Source organism: Numenius arquata, chromosome 3, assembly GCF_964106895.1.
Source record: "Numenius arquata chromosome 3, bNumArq3.hap1.1, whole genome shotgun sequence".
Taxonomy (NCBI): Eukaryota; Metazoa; Chordata; class Aves; order Charadriiformes; family Scolopacidae; genus Numenius; species Numenius arquata.
The window spans coordinates 38,300,607-38,322,397 of record NC_133578.1 but is presented as its reverse complement, the minus strand read 5'-3'; the positions used below and the strand labels follow the sequence as shown (position 1 = coordinate 38,322,397).

Sequence of the window (21,791 nt, the reverse complement as noted above, 5' to 3'; positions counted from 1 at the left end):
CTTGCCTTTTCAGCCTTCCTTTTCCCAAGAGGTGCTGAGGGTCTCCATCTCTCACCAATGCAGTGGCAGCAGAGCATGCTGGACACCCATCAGCCTGGGAGAAGGACGGCTTTTCGCTATCTTCAGAGGTTTAACGTGCGCGAGTTCCCTCCTCGGGCTGGTGTGCACCGCTCCCGTCACGTCTGAGCGTTTGGCAAGTACCGGGCGGCACAGCCTGAAGGCTGAAACCTGCTCTCAGGTATATGGTTAATTTTCCACGCGACAGGAAGAGCTGCACGCTGCACTACAGCAGTGAGGCGGTCATTTCTATGGCAGTATTTTGAACAGCTATTTCAGAGCTGTTGAAGAGAGATGCGAGGCTTTTCTTTGGAAACGGATCGGAGGATATCGCTCTGTCTCCTCAGTAAGGCTGTTTTATCATGCCTGCATCCAAATTACAAGCCCTCAGGAGCCAAACTGGTAATTAGCTCATTTACAGACTCTTGAGGATGATCTATAACGTTTTCCTCTGCATAATAACACCAGAGTTATAAACTCTAGTTCTTCTAACTTAAGCTGAAAAAGGCGGTATATGATTCCCAAAGCACAGGGTGACTTTGGGCGTTGCTTATGATTTCATGGTTTGTTTCACAGCTGTTTTGCAGTTTGCCCCTAAGCAGCTAATGGCCACAGGCGCATTTCAGCGTAATTCCATGATGCTGCAGCCTGGAACACAGCTGTGACTTCAGCTGGTCCCCCACGGGAATCTCCACCTACGTATAAACGTTACATATATCTCTCTCTAATATTTGCAGCCATGAACATGACGTACATAAAATGGAACCTTTTTAAATACAATCTCAACATGCCAAAAATAGATTCTTTCATCAAGTTTTTGCCCTGCAATATCCATCTTTTGTTTACAATGTACATATATATTTTTATATATAGGAACATGAAAATACCATATATAAATATTTACTTTATATCCCTATATCTAAGTACATACCACAGCATCAGTGGAGCAGTTGCTAGGCACCAGAAGGTCCACGCATTCCAGATGCGGTTTCTTGGCGTGGGTTTTTTTTTGTGTTTTTTTTTTTTTTTTAAGCTGTGGAGATTAATTACTTGGTACATTTAAGCGGGACAGCGTGGGCTATTTATACCATCTGCAGACCCCTCACCCCCTGCCCGTCTATATCTGTGCGCAGCACGTGCATTCCTTCTTACGGTATGTACTGTATTTAGTTTTACAGAGCAAATATTTTTGTAGCACAAGGGCAATATCTTACAGAGTGGAATGAAACCAACAGACAAAAAGTAAACTTAACTAAAGTCTGCAATGCCAAAAAAAAAAAAAAAAAAAGAAGTCTAATTGCTCCATGGTGCTTATCGTTGCTCGGCAAGTTAGAAACAATGGTCCCAGGCTTGGGAAAATCAAGCTTTAGGTTGGTACTTTTTTTTGTCAGTGTTTTCACTGTGGGTACCAACGTGTAAGAGCCTGGGGTTCAGCTACTATATAGCCCTCCTCTCAAAAACGCTACAAAAATAAATCTTGGGCACAATCTCTAAAGAGGCTTCTCTTCTCTTCTCTGTTTGACACAGTCCAACAGCCCGCTTACCCAGCGAGGCCGCTCATCACAGTACGTGGCTGCCAGATCAAGGTTTTATGGACCATGTATTTGCCCACACACCTCTACCCTGAGAATTTTGTAAAAATTCTCTGTTCCTGCGGTCTTGCCCTGAACTGAAATAGATTGCACAAACAGAAATTTGCCAGTCTACAGCGACTGTCTAGTTTAGTCTAGCAACCGTATTAGCTATTTTCTGCTTTTGGATAATAAAGTGCTCTTGTTTTAATTAGTTACTAGTTACCAGGGAGCTCAAAGGAGAAGGTACACTTTTCTCTTCCTCCTCCTGCTGCTGCACTTCCCCGAGAGTTAAACGTGAGATTCATCGAGATCGACGTCAGTCTCCCCAAGCTCCACGTGCGTGAAGCTGAAATGGGTGGCCAGCAAGGGGTTCTCCATCCCGTTGTCCTCACTGATGTGAAGAACAGTGTCCCCGTGCTGCAGCAAGCTGGTGGTCTCCAGGCCCGCATAGTCCTCGGTGTCAGAGAGCTGTGCGGGAGGGGTGCTTTGTGCTGTTGTTGGCCGGGACTCCAAGCCTTCTTCTTTTTCCTTCTCCTTCTCGGTAGAAAGTGCCTCGCTCTGCAGTTGAGGAGAGCCAGTGGTCAGGCACCAAGAAAATGGGAAGGAGAGGGGGGGGGAAAAAACCCAAGGGGACATCTATAAAATACTTTCTCATTTGGAAATACTTTTTACTGTAAATGGGCAGGCACTGGCAGATTATAAATCCCTAAAATTCTGCCCTAACAATGATATATTTTTGCCGGTGAATCAAATTTAGAATCACAGAATTTCCTGGGATGGAAAGGACCTTTAAGATAATCTGGTCCAACCATCAACCTAAGTCTGATAAAAAACCCATCACTAAACCATGTCTGTGAGCACTATGTCTGCATGTCTTTTAAATACCTCCAGGGATGGTGCTTCAGCCACTTCCCTGGGCAGCCCATTCCAAAGCTTAATAACCCTTTCAGTGTAAAAATTTTTCCTAATATCCAATCTGAACCTCCCCTTGAGGCACAACTTGAGGCCATTTCCTCTTGTCCTATCGCCTGTGGCTTGGGAGAAAATTTGTAGCAATGATCAGAAAGGTTGTCTGATTTCAGTTTGTTTCATTTTTTTAAGTATATTTTCAAGAGGAATGTTTTTCATTTGTTCATAGCAAAGGACATAACTCCCAAAAGACAGTCTGTATCAGAGGGTATAAAAGTGATCTCGGTGTCGCTGACATGTTGAAGGGATGACTGTGATTGTCCCTGCACTGTCCCCAGTGGTGTCTGACACAAGTGTGTTGGACAAGCAATTTCTTTTGAAATGTGATGCGTTTGCTAAAACAGTCCTGAGGTTTTGAGGGTGCCCATCCTTAAGGATGCGTTTCTCAGAGAGCAAACAGTGAAAACCTGTTGATGAAAGCTTGCACTGGTGAGCAGGTCCAGAAGGACTACTCTATGTGACGGGAAGGTGGAAAGGGAAGATGCAGGACATATATTGGCAGATTAAGAATGATTGCATAGATCGAGAAGCGAACGGTTTACCAAAGCAGGGGGCTGGACGGCAAACTCAGCCTAAAGAACAGACACACAGAAGAGTTTGCTGCCTCCGCTCAGCCGCCAGCTTTCCTTACAGTCCTCTAACGCATCAGGCCTTTCCCTATAAATTTGCCCTGCAGCTTTGGTGAAGCAGCGGCCAGACCCGCGTGATAAAACCATCAGTCACGTTACCTGGCCGGTGGCCTGGCTGTGGAGATCAGCTACCACGATGGCAGGTGAGGAAGTCAGCAGAGGTTTACTTAGCGGTTCCTGCTTGCTGGTGGCTTGGGGGCTGCTGCGGCTGCAGCCCTGCTGCTGGGCTACTGGAGGCGATGGGTCCCCAGGGGAGGTGGCTGTTGCCTCAGGCTGCGCTTCAGTGAAAGTCACCGACCGCTTCTGCTCCGCTGAAGGGTACAAAGTCCAGATAATTTGAGTATTAAAATGCTACAATTTGGAAAGGAAAACAGCAAAAAAAAAAGAAGAGAGCGAATCTGTGGAGTTTTTACAACTAAGACAGGATTCACAATTCATCCATCTTTATAAGTCATCTAACTGGAGTTTAATCTAAAAGCCTTTTACCCTGGGCTTCCTCTAAAGCCACAGCAAGAGTAAGGGATCTCCTGAAGACCACTCACCCTACCTATCCTTGTCACGGCTTGGTGAGGTAAATGCAACCCATAACATCTTTCCATCCCAGAAGAATATACTGAATTGAATTCCCATGCGAGTTAGACATTTCTGCCCTCAACTGAAAAAGGAAAACTGAGATGCAAATACGTAAGAGAATTGCCCAAGGTTTTGCAGGAAATCTGAGAAAAGACAGAGGGCAGCTGATTGCCCCCCATTCCTGCAGACTTAGTCCACTATCTGGGAATAACGGAATAGCACAGGGTGAAGACAGCTAGACTAAACTTAAAACTGATATCCCTGGTTCCTGCTTTTAATTATTTTGGGGCAACTTTTATGTTTCAGACATCTCCAGCAGCGCTGTTGCCCCAGCGCAGTCCTGGCTGAGCGGTTAGAAACCCAGGAAGTTGCAAGCAGCCTTTGCTCAACTTTGGAGGGAACCGCCTGGTAAACTGCTCACTTCAGATGGTACAGAATACAGCCACCTGCTCTGCTTGGCACTGCTGACTCCTGGAAACATATGGCAGGGACTAGAACAGTCCTATATTCATTTCCATATACAACCCTTAAAGCTCTGCACTGCTAAGCATACAAATGATGGGAAATTTCCTTCCTTCTGCTACTCTCAATAGAAGTGTCAAAATTTGCACACCTGGAGGTTCTGGACAAGGCATCCTGAATAGAGGACACCAATCCCCTAAATCTTTCACACCACTAGGAAACATGATCATTCACTGTCCACGTCCGGTTTCACCTTGAAAGCGTTTGGAGAAACCAAACCTCCCGTTTTGAGGGGAGAGAAAATCAGTGATTTTCTGATGGGATATCCACTTGCTAGGAAAAAGGATAAAACCACTGGGACGTCGCTTTAATATAGGCTACTAACAACATACTAACTTTTCCTTTAGGCTAAAACAACGACATAGCGTTTTCTACTTTCAAACACGAAGTGCTGGTTCTGGGAATGCAGCGCTGCCGTACCACTAGGTTTTGGTTTCGGCTGGATGCTCCGCCGGGTGGTTGAAAGTCGAGCTCCATGACGGCTGCGAGGTTCGGTTTGAGTTTTCTGACGGGACAGCAGTGGTCGTCGAAGCTAAAGGTTGGAAGAAAGAGTTATGCTGATGTATGTTCACACATTACACAACTTCTCCCCTGCAAGGAGAGCAGATCATCATTGTCTATTCCTCTAGATGTCCGTTCATTCTGCTTTTAGCAGATATATGTTCTGATGTTTCCATGGCTCAGACATCTCCTTTGTATGAACTTGTGGGGTTTGTGCCTTCTCGGTTTCAATATTGAATGTAATGCAATGCAGATTGTGTGAGCATTGCTTAATTAAAAAACAACAACAACAACAACAAAAAACCCCCAAACGCCTGCAGAGGCAAAGATTGGGAAATTCAAAGCAAACCGCATCTCTTTTAGGGATCTGTCAGGCCTCGCAGATGCTACGGCTCCTGCTAACTCAACGGACTGCGCTCCCTTGTATCATGGAGTGATAATACATCACAAATTAGGTAAAAGGGACACATCACATCCACAGATCATTTCAAAACAGACATAGATGAGAAAAAACAAGCCAACTCGAACAGAAGGAGCAAAGGTTTGTTCTCACCTGCCGGAGGCCTCTCTTCCGCCCCAGGGGCTGCTGCAGAAGAAGGTTCTGCTGTCCTGGTTCGCTCTGTACGCTCGCCACCCTGTTAGATGTTGACAACGTTAGGCCAAGCACAGAAGGACTCTGTATAATTAGTAGGTGTCCTGGCAATTTTTACTTAAATAAATAAATAAATAAACCAACCAACCACTAATGGCACAGTCACTTCAAAGAGCAATACTGTCTTTGAAGGATGGGGGGGGATGTGTCTGTTGGGTTGTGGCTTCCAGGGCTTAGGAAAGGGTGGGAGGTGGAGTCATGGCATTCAGGACTTGGCCACGCACAGGTAGCATCCAAATATAAATAACTGCAGATTTCAGTTTTCAGTCATTGATTGATGCATCCCACTGAGCAACACTCACTTCTCTGCATCCTTTGCCACATGGGCTTCGTCAATAAAGGCAAGAATATCAGCTTCCTAGCTCAAAAGCCTTCTTGTTTGCTTTTCCTTTTTCAAGGACAATGTTGTAAAAGCTATTTTATTTTTTTTTCCTCCCAAATAGACTCCACAGCCTCATCACATTTTTGTCATCTGTTTTTAATTTCAATTTAAGTCAACAAACAAAAAACAAACACAAAGTGACAAAGGATCCATTCACATAATGGATGCATGAGTTATGTGAACAAGGCCCCACACTCAACACTCGCAGCCTTAAGTCTTTTTGCGGCTATTAAACAAAAAAGACAAGTAAACATAAATTATATATATGTATATATAAACACAGCTTTTAAGGTTTTAGTATCTTGGCACAAAATATTTGAAAATCTGCAGTAAAAGAATCTTTAGCAATAAAACATACTCTGCTGCATACCGTCTCATTCTACCATTCAACTGACTTCATATAAAAATACCACCCTCCCCTCATTTTTATCAAAGTACTGTATTCCTCCAAAAAGTTAAAAATTGGTTCATTTAGCAGACAGCGGTCACAAAACATTTTAGCTGAATGAACTATGTCTGAGAGACATATGGCTACAATAGCAACTAACACTTAAGATGGACTTCTTTTAACTCAGGCAGCTGCTTATTTGAGACAGACTGGAATCCACTGAGCCACACGTTCTATTTAAGCAACTTCCAGCTATATCTGGTATGCACCGTTGAAGATTCAGTATTACAATCCATTTTACCTCTGGCCTGCATTAATCTAAAGGAAAACAACATTCTTTTCTCTCTGGATGTTTTCCTTGGATCTCCCTGGAGGAGCTCAGTACCACCAACAGAGTGAAGGTTTATCGCCTGACCTTACAGGAGCGGAGGAAGAAGCGAAGCCTACGGACATGGTCAGACAAGACATGAAAGATGTCTGTGGAGAGGCTTAAGAAGGTCTGTCTCCTGAACAGCTCATTCTTCGCTTTGGCAGAAGTTATTGCCCTTAGAAGGTTTGGTGGAACAGAACACGAGAGCTTCCTGGTCAGCTTCAGGACAAAGTCTGGTTACCTGACCTGAAAGTCCTATTCCTTCCTCCCTTATCAGTTTAAACTAAAGCCAGACTTTGCACTAACCCACATGCACGTGTTTCTACCAGCTCTACTGGGGAGACAACGGGCAACTTCAAGGGGAGAGACATCTTAAGACCCTGAAGCTGTTTCTCTTCTGATTATCTGACCACAGCCTAATAATCTTCGGCATGCCCTCGGCAATCTCACCACAGCTGCAGTGGGTTGGAAAAAAAGGAAAAGCTTCTGCAAGCTCAAAGCCAGAACAAACAAGATATGTTTGAGTCCTTTTCTCCCTGAGACGGCTCTTCCAAATGAGATCACCAGTCTCTGGAACATATTTTCCAGCTTTTACGTAGGGTATTGACATGATTTACATACAGAGCATCCTAAACATCATGCGAACACCCGCCTATGAGTAAGCAGAGTCCTCAAAGGGACTTCCTGTTAATAGGACCGTGGTCTTGACCCAGACAACGACTGCAGCACATATGACTGGTAGGTCCAGAAGCAACGCGTCGTTCCTTATTAAAGCAAAGAGACTGCTCTTAAATTAGTATTTAGGTTTGGGATCCACACTACCTGAAATTACAGCTTTTCTTAATCTTCTGTTTCTAGGATGACATAAAAACACTCCTCTGAACGTTAGGAAGTTTATAGAGTAGTTACCAGTATGTGAATTAAGTAGGAATTAGCTGGAGAAGGTCTTGAAAAAATAATTTTGAGGATACTGTTACAATTTCTGACGAACGAACAGTAGCTCTTAGTTCTATGAGTGAGGAGACATAAATGTCTGTAGCAGAGAGACTACAATTATATTCAGTACAACACACTATTTATAGTGGTGAAACAAACTCATTTCACATGCATCATGAAAACACTTTGAAAAAGTCATTAGATAAAGGGAGTCCATGGGCCACACGAGGGCACAGAGGATATACATGAGGAAAAAAATGATTCCCGTGAAGTAATCTGCACTGAAGACAAACAATAGGTGAGCAAAAGAAAGGCTGGACTTTGTGTCTTCCTGCTGGAGTCTGGGATTTTCAGCCTGGCTTATATCAGAAGTGAAATGAATTTAGCGAGCTGGTGGATGTTTATTTCCAGTACTGAATCATTACACAAATTGGTATAATTTGGGATGATCTTATGCGCTGAAATTGCAGATATCTTTCGCAGGCAAATGGTGGACCCAAAAGCAGCCAAGTTTTGCAGAGCTGCCTGCGCACAGCCCAGTCCTGTCTTTTTGCCTTCTATCCCCAAATTTTGAAGAAAGGAAGGAAAGACAGAATCATAAAGACCACACATTTCAGACGAGTGACTGAATTTTCAGATATAACACTTCACTTCATGAGGTTTTGTGAGGGTTTCTGTTCACCTCAAAGAACAGCACTACTGATCTTGTTTCTGTGAAAATTAGTGTGGCAGACAGACTGTTGGCTCTGCGTAGCCCTCCAGCCCTCCCTCCCTCCTTTTCTGTCTCTCCTTGTTTACCAGACCTGACCAGGAGTTTAACTCTTTTTTCTGGCAGCCCGTGGGACCCAATCAGGGAACACTGACTCAAATGCCATTTCAGCTGACAGCACATTTCCCTCCCGTGGCAATGTGATCGATAAGAAGGGTTGGGTTTTTTTTTTGCAGTACATAAGCCAGATTTATTTGGCAATAACAAAACAGAAGTCTTTCCTGCCCGACACAAAGATGCTCTGTCACTCTCTGAGTATCTCTGTCAGCAGGGATTTTATCTTCACAATAACGTTACTCCCATTACATAGTTAGGGCAGAGACAGGTGAGCAAAAGATCAAATCAACCCAACTTCATGGAAGCATGTGGCCAGGACAGGAAATGACAGTCACACAGTGGGGGCTAGAAGAAACTTTGTCAGGTTGGCAATTACAATTAGTGATGCTCATGAGTTACAAGAAACCCTGCAGCCAAAGAAAGAAAAAAGAACAAAACAGAGACAAAGGAAGCAAAGAGGTTAAATGTCTATTAAAAAGATGTACATGCTTGCCACACCATTACGGTAGCACATAGACGTTGTGTCCCAAGACATCTAAATGGGAAGGTTAGTGGACAAAAGCCAGTGGAGAATGGGTTAAAATGTAGATGAACTCCAGCTCTTGTATTCCCGGACACATCCTAGTCCAGTTAGTGTTAGAGCTGCTACTCGTGCCCTGGCAATATGAATTCACTCTGATTTTCCCTATTAGGCACCATTAAGTGAAGATAGACGTAACGACAAACATTAAAGGGAAACGTGTTTGTGCAACAGGTTTCCATTACAGTGACTTCTTCCTTTCTGATTTGGGAAAATACCGTCTCCTCTCAGATTATAACCGCAACAAATCACGATGCCGGACACATATGCTCCTCAGCCCTGTACCCCGTGCTATCTGTTTACTTCTGAGCACTTAAATGTTATCCCCTTCCTGTCTTCCCTGCTTTTCTACATGTCTGGCTCTAATTGCTATGGAATAAAGGGAAACAGACTTTATTCTTTTTTGTGTTTGTCACTATTTATTTAATTTATTTAAAACTCCTATCTTCCATAAAGGTCTAGCCTCCATATGATTTATTTCTTTATGCCAGTTATGACTAAACATCAGCTTTTGGATTCAGAAGGCAATCCTAAATAGTTGTGCTATTGTACTCCAGATGAAATCAAAGTTATACAACAAAAACTCAAGCCTGCTTTCTTCAAAACTAACGTTCCCGAATATCAAAACACATTAATTCTGTGCTATGATCCCCACAGCACAATAAGCTCCTACAACGTCTGCTTTATTAATTCTGTCCACTAGAGGAGGAATCCAATTTGCACATCTAACAATGCAGTTGAAGCATCTTTTCTTCCTCACGGATCTCTAACCTAGCCTTTTGATAAAAAATTGCAGTACTTCCTTGGCTCCGTTCTTTCTTTCTAAGGCTTTGCAGCCCTGATGCCCCTCCTTCAGATGTTAGTGTCCGCTCCTTGAAAAGAACAATACACCTCAACAGAGCTGCCTCCCAAGTACCTCTGCTAACCTTTTTGCCTAAGGAAACCTCTGTACCATAGAGCAGGGTGGAGGATAGTGTCCTGGTCCCTAGAGAAAACTGGTGCGACAGAAATTAGTAGGAACCCACTGTACAGCTGATTACATGTCAGGGTTCAAAATTATTGTGTTTGAACTCATCTGTTGACTTTGCTGTCTCATATTCCTCAGCCTCACCACCGTTATTAGGAGTGACTGTCCCCCACTTAACAAGATCAAAACATTTCAAATTCAACACTGATGCAACCTGGTAACGAGTTCATTATGGCTTTAACTCATATACGGACCTTCCCCTTCACCATCCTCCTCAAATGTATTGAGTTTTTAGCTCTACTTAAGGGACGGCACTTAACTTTTTTGGTTGAATGACTTCTGTTCTCTTTAGGCCCCAAAGCATGCTCAAATGACAACGCATCACAAAACCAGATAAGAATATCCCTGCCTCTGCCAACAAGCTGATGTTTTTTCCTACCGCCACTCCTACAGTGGCACCAATTAGAGACCAATCTGCCAAAGGAGGATTCACACACTCGAAGGACACCATGAATCATGGGATGATCTCAGTGACACCACCAATGATAAACTCTCCATTTGTCAGCTGAGAGGAATGAACAAACGAACCGAGCAGCTTGTCCCCACCCCAAAAAGCTACTACTGACATCTAAAACCAAGCTAGCAAACCAGAAACCATTCACACAAGTGCCTCTCAACATACCCACATCTCCAGCTGGTGTGGTAAAGTAATGAAATAGTGTGTTACCCTCTGCGTTGCCAACCTAAGGGGCTGTGTTCTTCTGGAAGGAAACAGAGATGCTCTCGGGACTAACTAACGACAGCTCTCTGACCTCAGGAGGATGGGTTGAGAGGTGCGAGCACAGCAGCAGGACAGTAAGGGTGATTAACACAACCAAGCTGGCTGTTAAAGGTAAAGACCTCCCTTCTAAGCTCACTCCTGCCCCATCTGACAGGCACGGCCGTAGCAGTGTTTGCACACAAACTGCCCTGTCCACGGGTAATGGGGAACAGCGAGACCTGAACTCCAGCACCGACAGGGCAATTTTCAATATATATTAATGGTGTTCACCTGCAAGCTTTCTAAGGTGTCATTTGAGAATTGGAAACACTTTATAAAAATAACAAGAATTACTGTAAAGCATCCACAGAGAACTATATTCCACAGGACTTATCGTAATTAGTTTTATTAGTGAATGTTAAAGAACACAGCTTGATATTAAGTCTTTTGGTGGTGACGGCCTTGTGGGATGAATGGAAAAACAGATGTCTCTGTTTTATATAAGCCTCCAGACTAATGCTTATAACAGGCTACAGCTAATGCCTCGTGGATAATCTTTCTCATGCCTCGCGAGCAATTGCTAAACAAGGGGAAAACCTCGAGGCTCGCCAGGCAGCCGGCTATTTCACTTGCTACGGCTTTTTCTTTCCCCTTCCACTTCCCCTCCGCCTCCTCAAAGTTGTTGGCAATCAAAGCTGAAAACTGAAGGTGGGTTGCTACACCTTTGACTCGCAGGCCTGAATATCGATGAGCCACAAGAGACAGAGATGGAAAGAGCGACAAAAGGTGAGGGGAAGAGACAGAGGAGATTGGAAACGGCTCGTTTCCCAGCGCACACACACTGACAGACAGGTAGTGTTAACACTGTACCTAGAGAGGCTGCCCTCAGTGGCCAGGCTCGGGGAGTCATCGAGGACATTAGGTTCACTGCAGGAGGGGCAGGGAGATTAAGAATTTAGGGAAAGAAAATGCAAAAAAGCATGCGATTGTCTCTGTTTTCAAGGGAAAAAAAAATATCAACGGAATAAAAAAGTAAAAAAAGGACCGTAACATTAATTGGACTCGCACGCTTAACAGCACATATATGACTCAGAGGAGCTGAAAGAACAGCTGATAACAGGAGCAGTCTTTAGAGGGAGTTTACATGGAGACTTCTACATCTCTGCTGAGAACCAGGGAGCTGAGAAGTTCGGTAGGATGTGTTTCCACACAAAATAGGGACAGAGAACTGTTTTCAAAGCATTTTCCTGCAGCATTCTCATTTATTTCGGTTCTATTTACTTCCAGCTTCATAGAAAGCTTTTTTCTTCCCCATTCCCCATGAGCCAGTTCTTTCTGAGGGAGGGCTAATCTATCTCCCATGAACTATAGACCACTCTCCTTCTGGTACGAATCTAAGGACTAACGTCTGGAAAACAAGGTCTTGTAGTGCAATGAAACTGTAAGTAAACAGCTGGCGTGGATGCTGGGAAACCAGTACACAATCACATTGCTTTTCTACACTTCAGCCATTCAGGCAGGAGCAGCCTTGTCAGCCCATAGGGAAACATGAAAGAAAGAGAAAGAAAGAAAGAAGGAAAGCAGTCTGCTGGGTTACCAGCAGGAAAGCAATCATAATATTACTTAACATTAACGAGTTTACATTTGTGAGGCAGTCTGAAAGCCCAGAGACCATCCATAACTAAAAAGGGCATGATGTTGTGGGCTACGATTATGCTTTGTGAGCTTGTACTTTCCCTACGTAGATGAAAAGCAATTCTTCTTGTATACCACGTATCTAAAAAAGTAAAGAGCAAAGCTCTGTTGTAATTAGTGTCTTTTTTTTTTTTTTTCTCAGCATCACCGTGACTTGGGATTGCACAAAGCAAACATTGCTCTCAGTCAACTGTGACTCTTATGAAGTTTATGCATTGAAGATGGTAGTGAAAGATTGGGGAAAATGCAGTCTTGCATATTAATTTTTCAAGAAACAAAGGGACTGAATCAATTCAGTTCAAAAGTCAAATGAGTTCCTGTAAGCCCTTTTGTGAAAACTCCCAGATAAAATCTGTGTGACTTCTGTCTTGTAAATCACTTCTCCTATCTCTGCTGGTGTGTACCACAGCTGTTACATTTCCTTCATGTATCAAGGTTATTTCTTTAATTCCAAGCAAGACTGGGGAGGGAACAATTTTGACTTTCCAAGGCTGGTTAAGAGATAATGTAGGATTTATCTTTAAAGGTTCAGAGGAAATAACATAAATTAATCTGTCCATTGTCAGATATCCTTGGATAACTATGTTGCAGACAAATAAAACAATAAACATTTCTTACTTAGAAAAAAAAAATCATTTAAATGCAAAACTTCTCTCTGCATCTTCTAAAGATGTACATTTCCCAAATTCCAATCTCTTTCTCACTAGTCCATGTTAACCAGGAATAAGGCATTCAAAGTTATTTCTATCAACAAGTGTATTTCTGGTTTTAAAGAGTATTAAATCCCAACTTTGAACCTGACATTCAATTTCTGTGATGAGCTAGTTACTGTTCTAGGAAGGACAAAGACAGCATGGAAGAAAATGAAGTAAATCAGACAGAATGCCTTTGCCTCCTTTCCCAGCTTCTCAGGATTCCTTCCCACTCCCTACACAGATTGTGTGTGGTCCCCTGGGCATAACCCCCAAATCATGCATTTTCCTTTGTATCCACGGTAGTAACAGAGGAAAATAATAGTGCTGAGGGTTTCTGAAACTGTTTAAGAGGAAGGTTTCTGTGGATGACAGCTTGTTCTTATGGACCTTATGCAACACAGACCATCCTGGAGACTCATTATTTCCAACTCTGCACCCTTGGTTCAACGTTATTTCAGGATTAATAAGTTTAGCATCACTATGCTGGCATGGATTCTGCTATCCCACATCTCTGACGTACACACAATATACCTGTGCCATTTCTGCTCTCATGAATATAATAGGAAGGTGAAAAGCCCATGTTGTTACCTTTGGCTGGGTAACATGCCCACCTCAGCCTGAGGTGCAGACACGCTGGAGAGATGGCTGGAGAACCGCCTCCTCCCAATGGCACCCATAAGGTATGCTTCTTGTTCACTTACCACACTGGGCATGCTCAAGGAGTCATCTAGAAAGAAAGAAAAACAGGAAAGAAGACGAAACAACCACCCCAGACCCCACCTACATATCTACCGTTGTCAAGAGTTAACAGGATGCCAAAGGTGTACCCAGCATTTACTTACCAAGACCCCAAGCCTGAAATTTTGAATACTTCCATTAGATTTTACAGTCACAGTTCAGAAAGACATACGCATAAAACCCTGCAGGGTGAGGAACCCAGCACACATGCGGCAGGGGTTTATGTGCATTTTCACCTTATATGGCTCTCAGGAAAATGTGTTTGGGGAATTCAGCTTTCACTAGGGCTTAATCCCAGTGATTAATAAGTTGTTTGTTAATATACAGTGTTTTCTGGCATAGAAGTTGTAACTGGACATTTTGCTGGTGTGACCTGCTGCTATGATATAGCAAAGCACTGTTGCAAAAGATAAAACACATAAAAGCAAAATGCAGAACTGACACCCTTTAACACCTTTTGGGACACGCAAAATGTCACCAAAAAATCGGATAAATTGACTCAAATACATCATACCGCAACTGAATTATGCAGACAGCTGTATTGCGATCAAGACTGCTTGAAATTTTCAGTGCTGTTTAAAATTATGTAAAGTACCTTGAAATAAATTACTTTGTTGTGGTTTTTACCACAAAACAACCACAACAGCTTCTAATTACAAATAAACAAATAAAACAAAGGGGAAGTTTTACGTGATTTTCTCTTTTCTTTTTGACCTTTTCCAGTTTTGATACACTGAAATATTTTATGGCAGCATCAAGCCAAGGCAGGGTTGAAGTAACACTGCCGCAAGCAAATGGGAAGAGAGCGCTCATCATTCCACACAGTGGCTCATAATTAATCTGAGGCTGAAATCAGAGTTTGCCACAGTGAGTATCTGAGCAATGTATCAGCAGTACAATGCTGGGTGGATTGTGCAACGTTTAGTGGTGAACCCGGCTAAAATAAAGTTGGGCTGAGCCTGGAAAGTTTCAGGCTCACTGTTCTTTCCCAAAAGGCAGTTCTGCCCTAACGGCACAGACCCTTCTTTTAAGCCTGTTTTTCACCCCTTTTGTTTAATGTCTTTGGGGAACAGTCAGCAGTCCTCAAATCCAGAAGTGAAGCGCCTGAGTTTCAGGCATTGAAGCACTGAGGCAACCGACCATTGCTGCACCAGAAGACAATGTCCCTGCTAAAGTAGGGGGAAGCCCCCAAGCCTGATGACATATGAGCAGAGTTTTCTACCCTGGCTTTCAGTGATGGACAACTCAGAAGCAGATGGACAGCTCAGAAGCAGAGAGAAGGCAAAATTCCAAGAATAACATGAAACTCAGCTGAAATGACAAAATTCAGGTCATTGCAAATTAGTCCTCAAAAGATTCACCATCCCATTCCTTCAAAACCAGCACCAGAAAGCCTGGCAACCCCAGAAGCTGCCAGCTGTCCAAAAGGGAGATCAAGCTTTTAGTCTCAGTAGGTTTAAGGCTTAATTTCCTCTTTGTTAATCGAATGACACAAGCACACAGACATTCCACCCTGCAGAGAGCCACAGCTGGATCCCATGCAGCACAAAGACAACATATTCCACGTCGGAGCATCTGGACAGAAGTAATGAGCAGGAAGTACTAAGATCCTGCAGAAACAGGATCCTAACTACGGAGCCAGCCACAGCCCCTGCCTACTGTCATGATGAAGGTCAAAGAGAGGACTAATTGCCAAATGCCTCGTCAGCACTGTGAGGGTTGCATGTCAGCCCAGGTCTCACGCTTTAAAGATCTGACTGTGCCCTTCCCTTTTCCCTCAGGAGGGAATGTAACGACCCAAGCTTTAACACCGTCAACTGTGCAGCAAACGTGGCGGTTTCTTACGCCTCATGCCCCTACGGGCCTTTTGTTCACACGAGGACAGGGACAAGTGTCTTCCCCTCCCAGCCATCCTCTGGGGCATCAAAAAAACATCTTAATTGTTGGGGGCTTAGCTCAAACCAGTCGCCACGTACTTTCTTCATCCTCCTCATCTGTGCGGCTCAACGTGTCCTGCGAGGCCTGCTGGGAAGGCTCGCTGTCCTGCTCCCAGACCGTGCCAGTGCCAGTGTTGGAGCGGGACATGGTGGCCAGGCTCAGGCGGTAAGCGGAGGTGGAGGTGCCCACGGTGCTGACAGATGTCTTCCCTTGGTAAGCTGCGCAAGAGCGGGAAAACCAAACCCAAGTCAGTGATGGCACTTGAAATCCATAACCAGCCAAGCATTCCTGCCATGTCGAGCACCCGATTCTGCCCGGACTAGCGGTGCCGGGGTTGGCAGAAGTGATAAAACAGACACATCTGCCCTGGCTCACCTCATCTCTCCAAAATCTCTGTCTGTTTTCCTTATGCAGTCCGGTTTTCTCCCTCAGCCTTAGTGCCATTATTTTCAATATCAGCTTCAACATTTACGAACAAAGCAAATTACTACCAAGGGGGGAAAAAAAAAAGGCTGAGGCATTTTCTTTTGAACTTGTTTGCCTTTCTTAAGAACAAAGCACATAAAATCTCTTGCTGTGTTTAAGCAGCGGCTGCCATCTCGTGGCAGCAAGGGTGGCTGTTGCGGAGAAAAGTGTCCCCTCATGCAAAAGAGAATTCAGTGCACCCCGAGCTCGGGGATGCAGACCTGGACCTCGCTGGTAAGAGCAGAGAAAATCAGAAAGAGACCAAGGGGAGAAAGGGTGAGACAGCTCTGCTGCTGACAAACAGACCAACGTTTCCACACAAGCAGCTTCAGATTTACAGAGCTGTAGGTAGAGGCTCGCTGTTGTTGTGGGCTGGGGCTGCACAAACCAGCTGTGAGAGTGAGAGGCAGCTGCTGGGGAAAGGGATACAGACTTGGTGGGGAAAAATGGGCAAAACAAGGTGCGTTTCACAACTAACCTGGACTTCTGTTGGCAAGGCTGAGCTAGGTATAGGGCCTGATCCAGGGGCAGGCTGTTGGGGTGTGGGTGGATTACCCCATCCCACTTCTAGGCAGCTGGTAGCTCTGCCTCACAAGTTAATTTACGGGTGAGCCAGCTGGCCAGACTGGGCTGACGGCCCTTAGCTCTCCCCTCTCCTCCTTACCCGACCCACTGTGCACTGCCTCCTTCAGGATCTTCAGCTCGTTATTGAATTCAGCAATGAGGGAGCTCTTGCAGAGCGGGCGCGGAATGAACCGTCTCTCCAGCTGGTCGGCAATGTGCTGGCGGGCAGTCAGCTCCTCGTGGTTCTCAGCAGGCTGGGCCAGCAGCTGCAAAATTGGGAAACGTTAGCACTGCAGGGAAATGATGCCCAGGGAACTGGGACTGGTCTCCAGACCAGCATGAGCCTGAAGCCAGCAGACTGTCCTCTTTGTGTTTTGACTCCAGCTACAAGGATTCCACCTGTCTTTTAGGGACAACCTTATGTTTGACTGAACAGATATCAAAACTTTACTTACATTGGTACATGGGGATGAGGGCTTCCTTATGCTAAGCTCTACCCTCAGACATGAGGCAGCTCCTTCTTCCAAGATGACTTAGTCTGGCCAAGTGGTGAGACATAGTGGGGTAAATAAGGTGGACTACCATGTGCTAGTCTACTTGGTAAGCAGGGAAGAGCCATGATTAGCTTAAGCCCTGGTCACCTCAGCCCAGCAGCTGTCTGTCCATCCGCAAGAGCTTTGTCAGAACATTCACTCAAAAAAAGTGAAGTGGAGTGGTCCTTCCTGACAGTTAGCTGTATTGCCCGGCCCTGTGCAGAAGAGAGACTTCTTGAAGATTTCTGCCAACCCCCTCCTAGGTTCAGAGCATCCACACTACTTCCAAGTGCCTTGAGTGCCTTTCTGGCAAAACTAAGTTCACATGCAAACCCTCTTTGTCGAGCCTGATAGTCCTTTGCCAGTCAGTGGCACTAAGACGAGCTATGCTCCATGGCTTCGTGGATGAGGGCTCCTGTATGATATACTCTTTAGTGTAGTCTAGGAAAAAGTTTTAGTTTCAAAGGGTTCATAGGCCTACTAACTTCTGAAAAGTCATTTCCTACATAAACACCCAGGTCTTCCAGGAATGCCGTTTCTCTGTTCTCAGCAGGTCAGTAAAGGATATCTTGCCCTCAGTGAGTGATCTAGCAAGAGCCAAAGCAACTGTTACCTTGCACTGGATGAAGGGTCGAAGGAGCACAAAGATAGGGATCCGTGTTCGTACGATAAAGTCGAGGAAATCCCACAGGGCCAGCCCTCCCACCTTCCGCAGTGCCATCTCTTTGACTTGCAGGCTCAGCCAGTACCACTGGCTGTCCAGTTGGCGTTCAAAGCAAACAAGGATCACCTTCAGGGCTACAGGGGAACACACACCAGCAAATGGCAGTCAGAGATGTTACCAGTGTCCCTTGCAAGCGTTAAGGGAGGAGCAGGGGGGGGCCACAGTGGGCACAAACCTAACACAGGCAAGCATGCATGCACGTGCACATGCATACCCACACACCGAAGAGTCACAACTGTTGTTTCTATTGGTCTCCAAATGTTGCAGGGAAGGAGGGCAACCTTCTTATAATAAAGGCCTCAGGATCAGGACTGAGAGCCCCATTTCCAGAGAAATTTTTCTCCTTCACACCTAAATTCCTCTGTATTTTCTTGCTCACGCTTCCCCTTTCCCTCCCTGCAGAGTTCTTTTGCATTCCTGGAATTCAGATATTTTGAAAGCAGCTCGGGAGTGGGGAGGAGGGGAGGGAATACAGCCCTGGCTGATCAGACAACCTCAAAAACCTTGATCAAACATATCCACACAAAGAGTCACCCTGTGAGCACAATAACCTCCAGGTTATTTATGGTGTCATAAAAAGAACCTTTCTATCAGTGCAGCTGCATGAGTCATGACCAAACTGTAATCTAAACAAAAATACAGTCCAGTAAGCCAAGGGCCGTAATTCACAAGAGCATTGCTTTACAAATGGGGATGAACAGCGATGAGGTTCAAAACGATGCTCACAGTGGGCTGTGGCCAACAATTAGCTCAAAGGAGAGACAAGGAATCTCCCCTTTTCCATGCTCCCCTGGTCTGGGGCAAACAGGGAGGCCTGGAAGTTGTTGGGAGGAAGGTTGACTACACCATTGTTCTTGATGGGATGGCCAAGACATCTCAGTCATCACACTTTTGTATCCAGGTTTTTTGGGATAGCAGGTGCGTGGCTAAATCAGTGAACTGCCGTTTCTTCCATCAGTGTTACCCCATACCTCACATACAGGTTAATAAAGATCTGAATATAAGTCTTTGGGTAAATGCCATTACAAAATCAGAAACAGAGAAGCTCTTTGAAGGAGTGAGAGCCTTGAGACAAAACTCTCCCCACATAGCCCTGATAATCTGGACTGCTGCTGCATCTCCAGTTTGGTTATTTTTTCTTTTCTTTCACCTATGTGAGAAAATATAGTACTACCTTGCAGCAGCATCCAGTGAGCAGAGGGAATACCAGTCAGTAAGGACTGTCTATGCAGAGGGCTAGCAGCCAGAAAGACTGCATCACATTTCACCCTAGCTAGCCAGTGAAACTGAGATATTAGGGGCTGATAGGGAGTCTGACTTGCCTTTTGTGGCCTCACTGCTCTATGCTGGCAGTATGAAAACTGGGCGACTTGTACCTGTGCTGCAATCTCTTCCACCTGCAGCGCAGACACCGCTCATGTTGCAATACGTTCCAGAGATACTCCTGGCTTCACGCTCTGGGCCTGGCCCCCTTGTTCAGGTACAAGACCTGAAGAGCTCAATTAGCTGCTGCCTGAGACAGTTTTCTTTGGTGCTATCTACAGTCTTGAACGCTCCATTTTATGTCTGTCTCTCCTCAGTGGTCAGCAGAAGCCATCACTCACCCAGGTAGGCAGCCTGGCTGGTGGACTCTGCCAGCCCTTCCCGCCGCAGGTCCTTCCCCGCGTCCCCTGGGGTGGAGCAATGGGCAGGGGAACTCTCCAGCATAAAATTCTTGCTGCGGGAAGTGCTGATGATGCGAGGTGGCAGGAGGATATTGATAACAGTCTGGAGCAGCAGCAGGACCTCAGGCTGCTCCAGCCAGGGGCTGTCTGAGATGCATTGGGAGGGGAGAGAGAGAGAAAGATCAGTCTACATTCCATCAAAGACATCCAAAAGATCCAGACCCTGTTCACTTCCAAAATGGGGTGCAATCTCAAATGTCCCTTAAGCCAAAACTCCGTCCCCCACACCTTGTTATGCTGCTTCTCCTCCTGCAAGCAAAGGCAAAGTTTATTTTAGCACCAACACAAACACACACGAACACAGAGCTACACAGCACAAAGAAATGTCCCATTCAATGTCTCAATCTCATTTCTTTCTGACATTCCCCTCTCCCTTTACCCTTTGCTTTCATTTCGGGATTTACCAGTGATCACCCTCTATAGAAGAAAGCAAAGAGCAGGACTTGTGCCAGATAAGTGGCATGGATTGGGCAGACTGTGATCCACAGGGGCACACAGTTTCCGTGACCTCTGCTCCCCTCTGTGGCTTCTGCTACAGCAGATTTGTCTTGCCCTGCACTCCAGTTTCAAAAGAAGGAGCACATCTGTGTTAAGACCTGACTCAAGAACCATGGCACAGCTGAAACAAAGAGAAGAAACAACAACAACAACAACGTCTCCCTGTGGGGCTCTTTCCAAACTCGGACCCAAAAGGCACTTAGCTGACACACTGCCAGTGACAGAAAACCAAATTAAAAGATAAAAATAAAAAAATCAACAGAGAGCAAGGAAAGTGCAAACATCAGTTGTCAGAAAAGGGGGAGAAAAATTCTTTTTGTTAAATTAGTCAGACCTTTGCTTCCAGATCCTACTGTGAGCACAAATGGAATCAGTAGGTTTAAAAGCATTCCTTCCCTTCTTTCCTGATTGGTGAATGGGGAGACGACATGGCTTAGGGGGAAATCTTCTTTCAAAGCCTGTGCAGTAATAATAAGAAAGGATTAAACGATTTCATCAGCAGATCACACACAAGTTACTGTGGGGAATGACAATCCCCTGGGCATCCTGTTTACACATTACAACACCAGCATTGATGTCCTGATTGAATTAGAAGCCCTGAGACCACTTAGTCGGGAGTACAAGGAATTCACAGAATAATATAGGTGTCACCTGCTCTTGTCATAGCCAAGAGGTAAGAAGCCCAGATTTCTAACTCATAGATATCATTAACAAAATCAGATGTATCCCACAGGAGTCAGCTGAGTGTTAGTCCTAAACTCTGCACTTCCACGGATGGAATCAGGATCTGACACAGACTACGGGGAATAAAAACATGAACTGAGGAAATTGCACAAATGACACGATCTAAATATTCTGCTGTCCGAACATGGAGGTTATTCCTGAACACATTTTTTTTGTTCTGCCTCGCTTTGTGCTGCCCTATTATCCTTCCTAATGCAAAGAATGAACTCCTGAAAATTAAACAAAATGCACATTTACTTGTTGACACATAGTCAAGCCTAAATTGAAAAGTCTTTAATCTTTAGAGGAGACAATAGAAATAACTGCCAGTAGAACTCTGCTCATTTACAACTTCCCAGTGGCTACAGACTTAGCTGTGAAATGCAACTGAACCTTTCAACCCCCCAAGCTTGCAGATCTGAGCTGAGAAATTCCAGGAGAAGATGTTTTCTGATGGGGTGCAAAGTAGTTCTGTTTCGTATCCCACTGGAAGTATTAGGAATAGGACTACTCTTGTTTTTCTGTCATACTTGGTTCTCATTACATTTAAAGCCCATGAAAAGAATGAGGGAACAGGGAGCAGAGGATAATAAAAGTAAAAACTCCCAATACTTTAAAAAAATTATTAATTTGGTATCTGGTTTTAAAAAAAAAGAGAAAAGATTTCATAGAAGGTGAAGGTGGTCTCTTTTTTTTGCTTTAGATTAAAGAACCATTACCTCAGAGCTGGAAGAAATCTGTCCTCCTCTTGTGTCAGTTGGTACCAAAAAGTCCTTTTGTGCCTCATGCTCTGAGGGACAGCACTGTG

The 21,791-nt window shown here is 44.7% G+C and overlaps 1 protein-coding gene across 3 annotated transcripts in view; it reads right to left on the bottom strand.

The window, feature by feature from the left end:
* Positions 1–1,919: 1,919 nt before the first annotated feature.
* UNC80 (unc-80 homolog, NALCN channel complex subunit) overlaps positions 1,920–21,791 on the bottom strand; it is a 130,149-nt gene continuing 110,277 nt past the window's right edge. For 2 of the 3 annotated variants that reach the window (XM_074145021.1, XM_074145020.1), the window contains 11 exons: positions 20,595–20,718; positions 19,643–19,849; positions 17,928–18,112; positions 16,882–17,047; positions 15,791–15,970; positions 13,665–13,803; positions 11,557–11,613; positions 5,379–5,460; positions 4,745–4,856; positions 3,329–3,540; positions 1,920–2,189 (listed from right to left, as the gene is read on the bottom strand). In XM_074145021.1, the coding sequence (XP_074001122.1) occupies positions 1,920–2,189; positions 3,329–3,540; positions 4,745–4,856; positions 5,379–5,460; positions 11,557–11,613; positions 13,665–13,803; positions 15,791–15,970; positions 16,882–17,047; positions 17,928–18,112; positions 19,643–19,849; positions 20,595–20,718 (1,734 nt within the window). The remainder of the gene's footprint in view (positions 2,190–3,328; positions 3,541–4,744; positions 4,857–5,378; positions 5,461–11,556; positions 11,614–13,664; positions 13,804–15,790; positions 15,971–16,881; positions 17,048–17,927; positions 18,113–19,642; positions 19,850–20,594; positions 20,719–21,791) is intronic. The other variant, XM_074145022.1, reaches the window with a different exon arrangement.